The sequence below is a fragment of the Gopherus flavomarginatus genome, chromosome 15 (genome assembly GCF_025201925.1).
Source record: "Gopherus flavomarginatus isolate rGopFla2 chromosome 15, rGopFla2.mat.asm, whole genome shotgun sequence".
Classification (NCBI taxonomy): Eukaryota; Metazoa; Chordata; order Testudines; family Testudinidae; genus Gopherus; species Gopherus flavomarginatus.
In genome coordinates, this window is record NC_066631.1 from 13106471 (window position 1) to 13121849 (window position 15379).

Genomic DNA, 15379 nt, shown 5'->3' on the forward strand with positions numbered 1-15379 from the left:
ACAGTCCCCACCACAGCATTGGCATCTGAATAGGAAAATCCCCAGGTTAGCTGAGTTGGATACTTCATTCGTTTTCCCATGGCTTTCATGCATGTGCCCCAGCAATGCAATAGCCCTGCTCCCTGAAGCAGGGACTCAGAAACACAACCAACAACAGGGTTTTCTTTATTGTCCAGTATGAAATGCTGGACAGAAAACAAAGAGATGTGGAAAGTAATCCACTTAGGAAGGAACAATCAGTTATACACATACAAAATGGGAAATGACTGCCTAGGAAACGGATCTGGGGGTCATAGTGGACCACAAGCTAAATATGAGTCAACAATGTAACATTGTTGCAAAAAAAGTCAGCATCATTTTGGGATGTATTATAACCATGGCACTGGAATACTAGGTCCAGTTCTGGGCGTCACATTTCAGGAAAGATGTGGACAAACTGGAGAAAGTCCAGAGAAGAGCAACAAAAATGATTAAAGGTCTAGAAAACATGACTTATGAGAGAAGATTGAAAAGCTGGTTTTGTTTAGTCTGGAAAAAAGAGAAGACTGAGAGGGGTTTACAAGTACATAAAAAGTGTTACAAGGAGGAAGGAGAAAAACTGTTCTTAACCTCTGAGGATAGGACAAGAATCAACGGACTTAAATTCGAGCAAGGGAATTTAGGTTGGACATTAGGAAAAACTTCCCAACTGTCAGGGTGGTTAAACACTGGAATAAATTGCCTAGGGAGGTTGTGGAATCTCCATTATTGGAGATTTTTAAGAGCAGGTTGGACAAACACCTCTCAGGATTAGTCTAGCTCAGTGTTTCCCAGACTTGGGATGCCGCTTGTGAAGGGAAAGCCCCTGGCGAGCTGGGCCAGTTTGTTTACCTGCTGCGTCTGCAGGTCCAGCCGATCGCGGGTCCCACTGGCCGCGGTTCACTGCTGCAGGCCAATAGGGGCTGCTGGAAGCGGCATGGGCCGAGGGACGTACTGGCTGTTGCTTCCGCAGCCCTCATTGGCCTGCAGCAGCGAACCACGGTCAGTGGGAGCCACGATTGTCTGGACCTGCGGCTGGGGCAGGTAAACAAGCGGCCCTGGCCCGCCAGGGGCTTTCCCTACACAAGCAACGTCCCAAGTTTGGGAAACACTGGTCTAGATAATACTTAGTCCTGCCATGAGTGCAGGGGACTGGACTAGATGGCCTCCTGTGGTCCCTTCCAGTCCTATGATTCTATTCTAATCTATTCTAAGTGAGGTCTGGCTGAGGCTAGCTAGAGATCTGTCCTTGTATCTGTCTGTCTCAGGAACCTCTCTGGCCCACATCACCACAGTACCCAATCACCTCACAGTCATTAATGGATTTACCCTCATGGCACCCCTGTGAGGCATGGAGGGAGAACTGAGGTACAGTGAGAGACTTGCCCAAGGTCACCCAGAAACTCTGTGTTGAAGCCGGGTATTGAATCCCACTCTCTGTAACATTGGGCCATCCTTATTCCAATAGCACAGCAATGCTCCCTGACTGGCCATGGTGGCCGTAAATGTGAGTCAGAATTGGATGCTAGCAAAACACTCAGTGCAGACAAGAGAAAATGATGCCTTTGAAATGTTGCTGCTGTCATAAGTGGCTTGAGTCATGGGTCAGGGTCTGATCACACGAGGTGCTGAGCCCTCACCTCCCTGACTCGGCCACTCGCTGAGCCAGGTGTAACAAATTCCAAAGCTAGCTGCACCTCTAGCCCCTTCATGGCCTCTTTGAGGGCACCCTACTCAAGCCTCAACCCTCTAGCCATCACCTTACTCAAGGAAGGAACCCACCTTTCCCTCCAGATGAGAGATTTAGTCAGCAATTCCTCCTACAAGTCACCGAGAGAACATACTGTATCATGACAGCCAGAGTTTACATGCATACCTGTCACCCCTAGCAGGTGTCATCCCGAGACCCTCACGGGGTCCAAAGTCCTTCATATCCTTATGTCAGGGTCTGTCCCACACAGTGTAATGAGTTCTTGGATCCAATGAGAGTGACACCTCCCTTATGATAATGTGGTCACATTAGACCAGGGGTCGCCAACCTTTCAGAAGTGCTGTACCGAGTCTTCATTTATTGACTCTGATTTTCACGTGCCACTAATACATTGTAACATTTTTAGAAGGTCTCTTTCCATAAGTCTATAATATATAACTAAATTATCATTGCATGTAAAGTAAATGAGGTTTCTATAATGTTTAAGAAGCTTCATTTAAAATTAAATTAAAATGCAGAGCTGGCTAAGAATGTTTGACTTCAGAGCTCTTACACCAGGACTGAACTTGACCTACGATAAGGAACTTGTGCTCAGGTATCTGGCATAACTCTTCAAACTGAGGATTAGGGGAGAAGGTAAAACCCAGTGCCTCCTGCTCAGTCACTGGGAAGTGCTGATTTTAACTATAACCTCTAGTATTATCTACCTGTCTTTCACTCTGGCTCTACATCGTGCACTACATATACAAGTTCCAAACAGAAAAGTCCATGCACCTACCTGCCAATGTCCGAACAGATTTCAGTGTCAGCTGCTACAGCAGCATGCAGATAACTTCCAGGAGCACACTTGGGCTGCGCCAGGATTACAATGACAGAAACTACAATAGCCAGGAGCCCTAGGACCAGCAGCACAAGACAGCAGATCTTCTTTGTAGACATGGCTATCCTGACGTTCCCCAGTGCAGCAGAGAGAGAGGATTTCAGTCCTGTTGTTAGTAAAGGTTTGCGTCTGGTGGAGACTCTTGTCTTGTCTTGCTCTGGAGCTGCGAGAGCTATAGGAGGGAGCTCGCATTAACTGGGCTCATTGACTGCCCCACAGTGGCTTTGAAGGAAACAGTCTGTTAAGTGCCTTGATATGTCTGTTAAGAAATGTGTGTGCAGAACCCTCTTACGCACACAAATCTCAGTAAGACTTTTTCCTCTCTTATGAACATAAATTGCTTATTTTGGCAGAACACTCCAAAGATTGCCTTGAAAGTTGAGATGAAAACTATTAACCCATTTACTCCTGGAGCATTTCAGGGGAAAATCTTCAATCTTTCACAACACTTCCCTGCTTTCAGAGCCACCTTTTAGCAACACAGCTCTGCCACTACCGCTGTGTGCTAAAAGGTGTGCAGTGTAGCTGCTATTTGTTGGCAGGAAAGAGCTTTCCCGCCAACAAAAAACTTCCACCCCCAATGAGCAGCAGCGGCCTTGTTAGCAGGAGAGCGCTCCTGGTGACAAAGCGCTGTTCACACTAGCGCTTTTCGTGGGTAAAACTTTTGTCATTTGGACGGAGTGTTTTTTTAACACCCCAAATGACAAAAGTTTTGCCAACAAAGTTCCAGTGTAGACAAAGCCTAATTCTCTGCATGTGCCAGCTGCAAACCTCCAAGCAGAGGTAGATGAGGCAGTATGGACCCTGTATCATGCAATCTCCCCTGGACTATGTCCTTGGGCTAAGCCCTGGGATCCTTACTCATACATTGATCCTGAAAACACGGAAGTGCTTAACTTCTTCCATGAGTAGTACCCCTTGACCACAATGGGACTCTCATGGTAGTAAAGTTAAACACGCAGCTAGATCGCTGCCTGACTTTTTACTCATTCTTTCCTCAGACAAAACTGCCACAGACTTTGATTTTCTCTACACAGAGTGAACTCTCATACTTTCAACCAGAATGGACTTTATTTTAAATTCAGATATCGAACAAAAAGAACCAAAGTAAATTACTCTAAAGATAGTATGTGTGTGTCTCGTCTGTAACAGTCTGCACTGAGCTCATAGACTCAGGGTATGTCTACATCTACAATTTTGCAGCGCTGGTTGTTACAGCTGTATTAGTACAGCTGTATAGGGCCAGCGCTGCAGAGTGGCCACACTTACAGCAACCAGCGCTGCAAGTGGTGTTAGATGTGGCCACACTGCAGCGCTGTTGGGCGGCTTCAAGGGGGGTTCGGGGAACGCGAGAGCAAACCGGGAAAGGAGACCAGCTTCGCCGCGGTTTGCTCTCGCGTTCCCCGAACCACCCTGCAAACCGCAGGGAAGGAGACCTGCTTGCTCGGGGGTTCGGGGAACGAGAGAGCAAACCGGGAAAGGAGACCAGCTTCGCCGCGGTTTGCTCTCGCGTTCCCCGAACCCCCCTGCAAACCGCAGGGAAGGAGACCTGCTTGCTCGGGTTCGAGGAACGCGAGAGCAAACCGGGGAAGGAGACCTGCTTCGCCGCGGTTTGCTCTCGCGTTCCCGGAACCACCCAGCAAACCTCAGGGAAGGAGACCTGCTTGCTCGGGTTCGGGGAACGCGAGAGCAAACCGGGGAAGGAGACCTGCTTCGCCGCGGTTTGCTCTCGTGTTCCCCGAACCACCCAGCAAACCGCAGGGAAGGAGACCTGCTTGCTCGGGGTTCGGGGAACGCGAGAGCAAGCCGGGGAAGGAGACCAGCTTCGCTGCGGTTTGCTCTCGCGTTCCCCGAACCCCCCTGCAAACCGCAGGGAAGGAGACCTGCTTGCTCGGGGGTTCGGGGAACGCGAGAGCAAACCGCAGGGAAGGAGACCAGCTTGATTACCAGAGGCTTCCTCAGGTATGCTGGGATACCTGCTTATTCCACGGAGGTCAAGAAAAGCGCTGGTAAGTGTCTATACTTGATTACCAGCGCTGGATCACCAGCGCTGGATCCTCTACACCCGAGACAAAACGGGAGTACGGCCAGCGCTGCAAACAGGGAGTTGCAGCACTGGTGGTGCCCTGCAGATGTGTACACCTCCTAAGTTGCAGCGCTGTAACCCCCTCACCAGCGCTGCAACTTTGTGATGTAGACAAGCCCTCAGACTTTAGGACTGGAAGGGACCTCGAGAGGTCATCGAGTCCAGTCCCCTGCCCTCATGGCAGGACCAAACACTGTCTAGACCATCCCTGATAGACATTTGTCTAACCTACTCTTAAATATCTCCAGAGATGGAGATTCCACAACTTCCCTAGGCAATCTATTCCAGTGTTTAACTACCCTGACAGTTAGGAACTTTTCCTAATATCCAACCTAAATCTCCCTTGCTGCAGTTTAAGCCCATTGCTTCTTGTTCTATCATTGGAGGCTAAGGTGAACAAGTTTTCTCCCTCCTCCTGATGACACCCTTTTAGATACCTGAAAACTGCTATCATGTCCCCTCTCAGTCTTCTCTTTTCCAAACTAAACAAATCCAATTCCTTCAGCCTTCCTTCATAGGTCATGTTCTCAAGACCTTTAATCATTCTTGTTGCTCTTCTCTGGACCCTCTCCAATTTCTCCACATCTTTCTTGAAATGCAGTGCCCAGAACTGGACACAATACTCCAGTTGAAGCCTAACCAGCGCAGAGTAAAGTGGAAGAATGACTTCTCGTGTCTTGTTTACAACACACCTGTTAATGCATCCCAGAATCACATTTGCTTTTTTTGCAACAGTATCACACTGTTGACTCATATTAAGCTTGTGGTCCACTATGACCCCTAGATCTTTTTCTGCCATACTCCTTCCTAGACAGTCTCTTCCCATTCTGTATGTGTGAAACTGATTGTTCCTTCCTAAGTGGAGCACTTTGCATTTATCTTTATTGAACTTCATCCTGTTTACCTCAGACCATTTCTCCAATTTGTTCAGATCATTTTGAATTTTGACCCTGTCCTCCAAAGCAGTTGCAATCCTCCTAGTTTGGTATCGTCCGCAAACTTAATAAGCGTACTTTCTACGCCAACATCTAAATTGTTGATGAAGATATTGAACAGAGCCGGTCCCAAAACAGACCCCTGCGGAACCCCACTTGTTATACCTTTCCAGCAGGATTGGGAGCCATTAATAACTACTCTCTGAGTACGGTTATCCAGCCAGTTATGCACCCATCTTACAGTAGCCCCATCTAAATTGTACTTTCCTAGTTTATCTATAAAAATATCATGCGAGACCGTATCAAATGCCTTACTAAAGTCTAGGTATATCACATCCACTGTTTCTCCCTTATCCATAAGGCTCGTTATCCTATCAAAGAATGCTATCAGATTAGTTTGACACGATTTGTTCTTTACAAATCCATGCTGGCTATTCCCTATCACCTTCCCACCTTCCAAGTGTTTGCAGCTGCTGAACACAAAGTGGCTGCTGGTCTCTACAGACAGCGAAATCCTTGTACATTTAAGAATATAGCTCAAAGGCATAAGATACACAGATATACACACTTCAGTGAGAATTCTGCCTGAGTAAGAACTGTGTAAAAAGGAAAGACTTCAAGAGCTGACCATTTTAAATATATTGAAACTCACTCATTAAGAATTACTAAACACAAAAATAAAAAATTTGTAAGAATCAATTCCCAGGGCCCCAAACCATTTTATTTACCTCTTAATTTTCAATGCAGTCATTAACAGAATTGCTGTCTAATTAATCAAATTGGTATAATAATTTTAAAAATCCTTTATTCATGTATCATTCCTCTTTTTTGGAATTCTGTACCATCCTTCTCCCAAACTTCTCAAGATGTGTCAATTTGGAAAATGCTTACCAAGCAGAAAATAGACATCTGAATGGATAATGAGAACATCCACAGTTACATTAGCTGGGGTAAAAAAAAAGTTGAGTAATATAAGCCCTCCCCTGCTTTAAGGGGGCTAAACAACCACTAACTGATGGAATTGGGAAGAAATTTCCCCTGTGGGCAGGTTATTCCAAACTTACCTGTTATGGGATGTCTACCACTCTCTTCTAAAGTATCTGGTACTGGGCACTGGTAGAGACAGGATACTGGAAGAGACGGACCAGTGGTCTTACCTGGAATGACGATTCCTATGTTCCTATGGAAGAGTCTTTTGAGACCCCAGCTCTGGAGTACCCTGAAGAGGTTAAGTGCCGGCTCAAAACAGTGCAGGATCCAAGACCATCCAATACTTTACTTCTCACAGTAAATTGTCCTTCACATGGGCACTGTAAAGATTAATTAGCTGATGTTTGTGAAGGTCTTTGAGAATGCAAAGTGATATATAATTGCCGAGTATTATTAAGACTGATAAGAATAGAGCACCTCGTCTAAGAATACATCCTGGTGGCAAATATTTACTATATTTTCCATTGTAGGACAGCATGTAGTTCATTCCTACACCTTGGAGTCTATAATCTCTTTGCTGAGGAGTTCTACTCCCACAATTATCCAAACAAGATGTCACGTCCCTGAGAAAGGACTCATATTGTTAGTGGGTTTGTTTTGTTTTTGAGAAGACACCGAAGGAGGTTATCCATGCATGTGTACTTCAGTGTTGGGATTTTTCAGCAACTGCCTCTACATGGAATGGGTTGTGGGGAAGCTCACAGCTATTCCTGTCCCAACCTCTCCCAAAAGAAGTCACTACAGGGAATGGTGCAGGAGCAACTGGCTAAGAAGGAGCTTACAGACTATAGGGAATTGTGTCAGAATGATGAATATGGGGAGCTCACAGACCATGCACAGTGGTAGCTGTGTCAATCCCAACCTCTAGGAGGCACTATAGAGAAGGTGCAGGTTCTGGGGAAGCCAACATCAACTCATACTGGTCACAAACGCAGCTGGTCTGAGTGTTGCAAGTACTTTCCTTGCTCATTCCAGCAGCAGCTCTTTGAACTAAGAACTCTGGCAAGCTCAGTGTAATTTTAACTGAGAGCCAAACATGTCCCTGACATGCTAATCTAGTCTCCATGAAAATTCTTTCTCCCTTAATGAGGCTCTTTTCAAATGGCAGTTTGCCTCTCTCGGAAACCAGCTGTTTTATGAGAAAAGTCATCAGGGCCCCTCAGGGGATTGAAGATAAGAAGACAACCCTGCTCTGGTGATCCAGGGTGTGGGGAAGAAGTGGGAGGGACTCCAGAGGGCAATAGGTAATGTTCTTTAATTATACAAATCCTGTAGCATACACATCTTTCATTTACTAAAAGGAATGAACAGAACCTTAAGGGCCTAAGCTTGCAGGGTGCCGAGTACCCTGCCCTCTCATTAACGACAGTGGAGTTCTGAACAGGAATAAAGGTCTCCAGGTGAAGATTCTTTTGCCAAATCAGGACCTGGGTTAATGGTGGTCTACGAATGGAATAAAGAACACCGAGGATTTCCACTTTCCTCCATATCCCTATATAACTTTCCATGGACATACAGAGGTAGCAGTTGCAAATAACAAGTCTCTAAAACATCTTTTAAAACGGCAAGATAGTGAGTCAGTGTGCAAGGAAAATGACAAGGCCCCAGTCCATCCCCATCAAGAACAAATCCACAGGATGAGGGAGGCAGAAGGGGAATATCCAAAAGCACATCCCCTCATGTTTGTCCATCAAGTCATTGTTGCTATGCAGAAAAGGTCTGCCCCAAATCTGGCCATTCACAGAGTATCTTAAGGAGGCCCCATACCCTTGTACAGTGGCTCTGGTCCCCCGTGGTCTCCTTTCCACTAAAAAGTGGGGAGGATCCAGCTGGAGAGGGACCTCTCCATATGCTGATTTAGGGGGGACAACATAGGACTAAGATTTTAAACATCAGCGTGTTAATAGTACAACCTACCAAAATGTGTGAGGCACCTGAACATTTTGTGATTGATCCTGTATAGGTCTGGAGTTAATACAGCTGCAGAGCCTCACTTGTAGCAGAGGTGTGAAAAGGGAATACAGGTTAGCAAAAGGAGATAAATGTCAAGTAGAGACAACGGTGGATTTTCACTGGATATTTGCCCTATTCGCATGGGCTCAGAAGGATAATACAACACCTGCGAAGGAAAGGGCTGTGGAATATGGTTTCTATGTAAGAATGGGCAAAGATCTTCATAGGTGGAAATAAAAGGCAACAAAACAAGCTCCTGTTATAATACTACACATTCATATGGCTCCTTTCAGGTAAGAATTGCAAAGTGCTTTACCTTCACTACGTAAGCCTCACAGTGCCCCTATCCAAGACTGCAGCAGAGCCAATATTAAAATCCACAAGTCATGACTCCCAACGTCCTGCCGTAACCCCTATGCAAATTCCCCTAATAATCTTCTCCTGTTAGAGACTTGAACCCAGCAACCTAGGGACTCATTTGTCTGATCAGATGCTAAATCCTGACTAGTGGAAACTTATGTCAAAGTATAACAGCCTCAAGGTCCCTTCAATCCCCATCACTGCACTGCATCTCTGACCTCTGGTGCACTGTCTACACTGGCACTTTACAGTACTGCAACTTGCTGCACTAGGGGGTGTGGTTTTTCACATCCCTGAGCGAGAAAGTTGCAACGCTGTAAAGTGCCAGTGTAGACAAGCGCTAAGTGGCTTGGCTGTGCGTACACCTCAGGAGTTACAGCGCAGGAAGCTGCTTTACTGCGCAGACACTTGCCACTGCAGACAGGGCCTAACTGTAGCCTCTCAGGGCATGTCTTCAGTGGCTTGTAGCTACGCTCCTCGTGGAGGTGGGTTTTTTAGAGTGCAGTATCTCCATGAGAATTTCTACACTACACAAGCCACATTGAAGTGCTGGAGCTGAATCACACACTCGCAAAACTCCACACAGGTAAGATTGGTGTCACTGCAGATACAATTTGGATTCAGTTCAGTGGGCTCAGGACTCATGTGACAGAACTGCCATGAATACATCATAATTCTCCATGGGAAACATGATTTAGGTAAGACCATCCCTCAAGTCTAAGCCTAATAAATTAAGAAACTGATTACAGGTAATGTCCCACCCTCAGATGTTCCAATAAGCTTCTTTCACAGACTAGACTCCTTCCTAGTCTGGGCCCAATCCTTTCCCCTGGTACAGTCCTTGTTAGTTCCAGCAGACATCTTAGGTGGTAACGGGGTCTTCTCATGTACAAATAGGATGAACACACTCAGTCGATTATAAGCTTTGCAATTATACATTCCAAGAGAACTTTTGCATAAAGCATATTCCAGTTACATTATATTCACATTCATAAGCATATTTTCATAAAACATATGAAGTGCAATGTCACACACCTCTCAGCAACCCAACTCAATTTAAAAAAAATTTTGTTTGCTTGGTCTTGAACCTCTTGTGACACCCCCACGACAGACACACACGCTGTCAGCTCTGCCTGAATCACAGAATGAGAGAGGCACCATCCTCAATAAGGGGGATGAAGACTTAGCAGTTAATTGGATTTTGGTATTTATAGTATTTTAGCTTCACCTGGAAAACTATGTCACTTGGTTAAAGGTTGATGCAAATTTGCATGGCCATCTGGCCAAGTAAGCAATGAATTTTGTTTATCAGTTGAACAGGCTTGTTGGATGAAGATAAAAAAATTGGCTAATCTTCAAGAAAGAGAAGCATGTTGTTTCCTGCCTAGCCCTCTAATATACATCCCCTCTCATTACACTATGAAGCTACAGAAAAGCCTGAGATCTACTATGTGAAGGAGGCAGTGCTGGGTTTACAATGGAGCTGGGCCCATGCTCAGAAGGAGCCCTGTCCTGCTCTCCTTGCACTGTGTCCCAAGACCCCACCAGCTCACTGGCTCCCTACCACCCATCACTTGCTCCTCAGGCCAAGGGATCCTCTCCACCCCCTGGCCCCACTAGCCTGCTCGTCTCTGTCCCCTGGCTGGACCCCGGGGCACCTCCAGCTCTGGGCAGTCTCTGCTTCCCACTGCCTGTGGGGCCCCGCCTGCCTCCCCAGAGCTGAGCTGCCTGGGACTGGTGCAGAAGCCTGGCTAGTCTCAGCCAATGGGGGTTGGGGTGAGGGTGGAGGGCTTGCCTGGGCCCCTCCAGGCAAATGCGTCTTGAGAGAGCCTGGCTGGGGCAGGCCCTGGCCTGGCTGATTGTGCCACTCCCGAGGGCCAGAGTGATTCCCAGCCCTGGGACCAGCTCTGGCTGCGCTGCTGGCTCGGTCTGGCAGACACAGTCACCTCCCAGTAGGTCCAGTGAGTGTGGCCGGGATGCAGGGGGTGGGGAGTGGGTTTTGGGGGGTGCTGGGCTGTGAGGTGGTGGGGAAGATGTGTGTGTGTTGGGGCACTAGGAAGTCCGGGGTTCTGTCGTGGGTGCTGGGCAGTTTAGGTGAGGCTGTGGCACTGGACAAGGGCGGTTTTGTGCAGGGTGCTGTGCATTTGTGGGAGGAGTTGGGGAAGCTGCTGGGCATAGTGGGTCCGGGGGAGCTCTGGCCATGGGGAATCAGGGGGATGTTCCAGTGTTGGGCAGGGGGTCTGCATGGCGCGGCATAGGCCTGCCCCTGAGAGGAAGGGACATGCCGACAGCACAGGGCCGGGCGGGCCACTGTGCGTCTGGCAACTGCCGGTTTGTAAATAGTGCCACGGGCTGGGCGGAGCAGGGCCGCCCCTGCCATGCCATGCCCCATCGCCTCTGGCTGACCCCTCGCTCTAGGGAATGATGTCCCTGCGCCATGCTCCATTGCTTCCATGGGGGCTCACAGATATGTTTGGCGCCGGGCCCACACAAGGTTAATCCAGGCCTGGAAGGAGGCAGTGATTGGCACGCTGTGCACTTTGTTGTTACTGGAGCAGAACTGCCTCTGAGAACACGCAGACATGAAGCCACAGCATATCTATGAACTGGATTGCTGAAAATTACGCAAGGAGAGGCATTCATAGTGAAAACAAAACTGAATGGCTTGGGTTATAATGAAAGAGCAATCACCAGCTCCCAAAGGACTGGGAGGGAAGGTGCTGCTCCCTGGCAGAGGGAAATGGAAATGGAGAAGAAGAACAGAGACAGGCGCCTGACTTTCATTCAGCCTACAAAGCCAGGACGTGTACTTAGCCCTATGCACACGGTCCATGATAAACACACCTGGCAAGATCCAGCCTCATTTATACCTAAGCAATTCCAGTGATTTCAGTGGGAATGTGTGTGTGTAACCAAGGACAGAATTTGGCCCATAGATGATTAATGATGTTCACCACTTACATAGAACTTTCCATCCTTTGACCTCATAGTCCTTTACAATGAGGAAACTGAGGCACAAAGATACTTGTAATTTGCCCAAAGGTCATATTGGGAGTCAATGGCAGAACCTCAGGTCCTCCTGACTTTGAATCCACTCTAGTACCATATCCATGGAATAACAGCACCTAAGGTTTCAGACAAGTGCCTACTGGATCAGGTGATATAATTCAGTACAAATGACAGTTTACTAAGGGCATGTCTACACTGGCAGAGTTACAGCGCTGGGACTAACAGCGCTGCTCAGAGAGCGCTGAAGGGAAACTGCTGTTGTGTGTTCACACTGTCAGCTGCTTGTGCAATAGCATGTTCACACTTGCGGCACTTGCAGTGGTATTCAGAGCGGTGCACTCGGGGGAGCTATCCCAAGGAGTATTTTTTCCTCTTCTGCTGCTAAGAGTTCTAGGAAGACAGAGGGAATCACAGGGCATTCTGGGTCCTGTCCCAATGCTCCGTGATGCATAGCTTCACATCCCAGCAATCCCTGTGCTTCTGTCCGCATTTGGCATCAGCTTTCAACTGTTTGTGTACTACGTGCCCTGCCTCTCCGGGCCGCACGAATAGATCCTGAACTGCTGACCAGTATGCTGCTCGCTTTGACTAACACATCACGAGTGGCAGTGGAGTTATTCCTTAAACTACAAAGGCAAGAGGAGTGCGACATAGATCTTGTCACATAATATTTGTGAAGGGCAGGGCTGCCCAGAGGATTCAGGGGGCCTGGGGCAAAGCAATTTTGGGGGCACCTTCCATAAAAAAAAGTTGCAATACTACAGAATACTATATTCTTGTGGGGGCCCCTGTGGGGCCCAGGGCCTATTGCCCCACTTGCCCCCCCACCCCCTGGGCAGCCCTGGTGAAGGGAAGGGTGAAAGCTTCACTCAGGACTTGACCGCAGAGGCACAGCACCTGGAGGCTGAGTTTGAACAGACAGAGACCAGGGCTATTAGAGGGGTGCCTTGAGGCAGTTATTTAAAGCTGAAAGCCACTAATATTTGTTGCTGTGCTCGGGAGTGCAGTGCTTGTAATGCTAGGAGGTGATTGTGATTGGTGCAGACGATGCACTATGAAGGTTTAACATAATTGTCTGTTGCTTTGCAGGGCTCTGTTTGCTTTCAATTAATAGAATAAATATTGCTTTCAAGCCAACACAATTCTTTTATTAAAAAACAACCACCAGAGGAGAGAGTCAAACAAAAAATAACATCAGCAGTCAGGGGGATGGAAAGGTCCCAGGAGGAGGTGGGGTCCCAGCGCTGGTGCATTGTCTACACTGGTACTTTACAGCACTGAAACTTGCTGCTCTCAGGGGTGTTTTCTTCACACCCCAAGCAAGAAAGTTGCAGTGCTGTAAAGTGCCAATGTAGACAAGTCCTCAGTGACAGAACAAGGAGTAATGGTCTCAAGTTGCAATGAGGGAAGTTTAGGCTGGATATTAGGAAAAACTTTTTCACTGGGTGGTGAAGCACCGGAATGGGTTACCTAGGGAGATGGTGGAATCTCCTTCCTTAGAGGTTTTTTAGGTTATGCTTGACAAAGCCCTGGCTGGGATGATTTAGTTGGGGATTGGTCCTGCTTTGAGTAGGGGGTTGGACTAGGTGACTTCCTGAGGTCCCTTCCAAACCTGATATTATATGATTCTATCATTCTATGATTCAGTCCACTTGAAATCTCAAGAATTCAGCCTTGTATAAGCAACTTCCTTTGCTCCACTTGCAAACACCTTTGAAATTGTGGATAGTTTTTTAAAGGGATAACAAAGAGGAGGGTGGGATGCTTTGTGCTTTTACCAGATAGCTTGTATCTGATAAAAGCACAGAGCATCCCACTCTCCTCTTTGTTATGCCAGCTCCTCTGCTCAGCACTGCAACATTCCAGGGAGCATTTGACAACAGTGATGAGAATCAGAGACAAAAGGCAGCTGAGCTTTCCAGAGGTCTGCAAAGGATTTTAGATTTTCAAGTGTTGCATTTCCCCCAAACCTATTCTTTTGCAGTCCCAAATCTTAAATAAGGGTGGGTGGAGGGACTGACAGAGCATCACTGAACAGACAGCCAGGTACAGCTACTCAGAACATAAGGTTAGTTTCAATGGGACTTTGTCCAATAACCAAAACCGGCACTCTACTGCCTTTAAATAAAGCAACTTACATAAATAATAGTCCTGTAATGACAAGACGACATGTTAAACTTCAGCAATGCAAATTCTCATGACTTTATATGACAGTCTCTCCCCTTCCCTCTTCTTTAGCTTTACATTGTCTAAACTGCATTATAACAGCCATAAGGCCAGGCCCGTCTCTTTTTGTATTTGTCAGCAGAGACCCATGCACATCTACAATGCTGTTTGTTACTATAATAAACAATTACTGTGATAGTCTTGGACAAATGAGACAGCTCTAAATCAAGTTTACTCTCGTTGAAAGATTCTGGGAAAGGTCCCAATCATCATGAAACAAGAAACTACATTGGATGTATTCTTACATTGTTCTTCTGCCCCTTGAGCAAACCCTTGAGCAAACATATTTCTAGCCATGGGACACCAGTTGTTTCTAATATAATTAAGTTACATGAGCTCAAGAGACATGTAAGGACACTTGCAAGAGCGACTAACTGCATCCTCTACAATTGTGCGCATAGTTTCGTGGGGGAAAGTTTTTCGGGGTACTTTCTTTTCACCTAGGTTTTTGAGGGTGCATTTTCTTGCATTTAATTTTTGAATATGCGAAAACATAGCTGTGCACATATAAACTTCCTTTGCACACAGGTGGGCTGTACTGAATTTTGTGTGCACAGATATGAGGTTTTGTACATGTTAAAAATGACGTGTGAAAAATGAGTTCCCAGACATTTGTAAAATTGTGATGAAGAATTTTCTGCTCATGTCTCACTTTTGTTTATTGATTCTTCGCCTGTGTGATAAAACACATGTTCACCATCTGACCAAATACAGACCCGGATACAGGAAAACACCTCTTCTCAGGAAAAGAGTTAAGCATGTTCTTAACTTTAAGCACATGCTTAGGTGCTACTGAAGTCAGTGGGTCTGTTGAGCACATGTTAAGTGTTTTCCTGAATCGGGGTCTTAATGCAGATGTCCCTCCCACCTTCAGAATTAAAGAGATTAGGTTCAGGGAAGCAAGTGATACTGTTCTAGCTGAAGGTAAGAGACTTGGCTATGCTCTATCTGAGAAAACGCTGTTCCTGTATGGCCTTTCAGCATGTAAAAAGAAAGGGAGATTAAACTTACCCATCATGATTTTCTGTCACTCAGCTTGGTTTACGTCTTTGAGGGACACGAGTAGGAGATAAGTGGAGGTATATGTATGCCTGGTCACAGAACATACAGGGCCCTACACAACTTCTTGTTATTGTCATCAGAAAAAGGAAACTACAGAAACTCTACTTTAAGAGACCTAGGCTCCTGTGTGTAAAATACACTCCTGTGCA

General features: G+C 46.6%; 1 protein-coding gene across 2 annotated transcripts in view; it reads right to left on the reverse strand.

Annotated features, from left to right (window-relative positions):
• Nucleotides 1-2823, reverse strand: part of GGT5 (gamma-glutamyltransferase 5) — a 43475-nt gene extending 40652 nt beyond the window's left edge. The window contains exon 1 of one of the 2 annotated variants that reach the window (XM_050924489.1): nt 2508-2823. In XM_050924489.1, coding sequence (XP_050780446.1) covers nt 2508-2668 — 161 coding nt within the window. In that variant the 5' untranslated portion in view covers nt 2669-2823. The remainder of the gene's footprint in view (nt 1-2507) is intronic. The other variant, XM_050924491.1, reaches the window with a different exon arrangement.
• Nucleotides 2824-15379: the final 12556 nt, after the last annotated feature.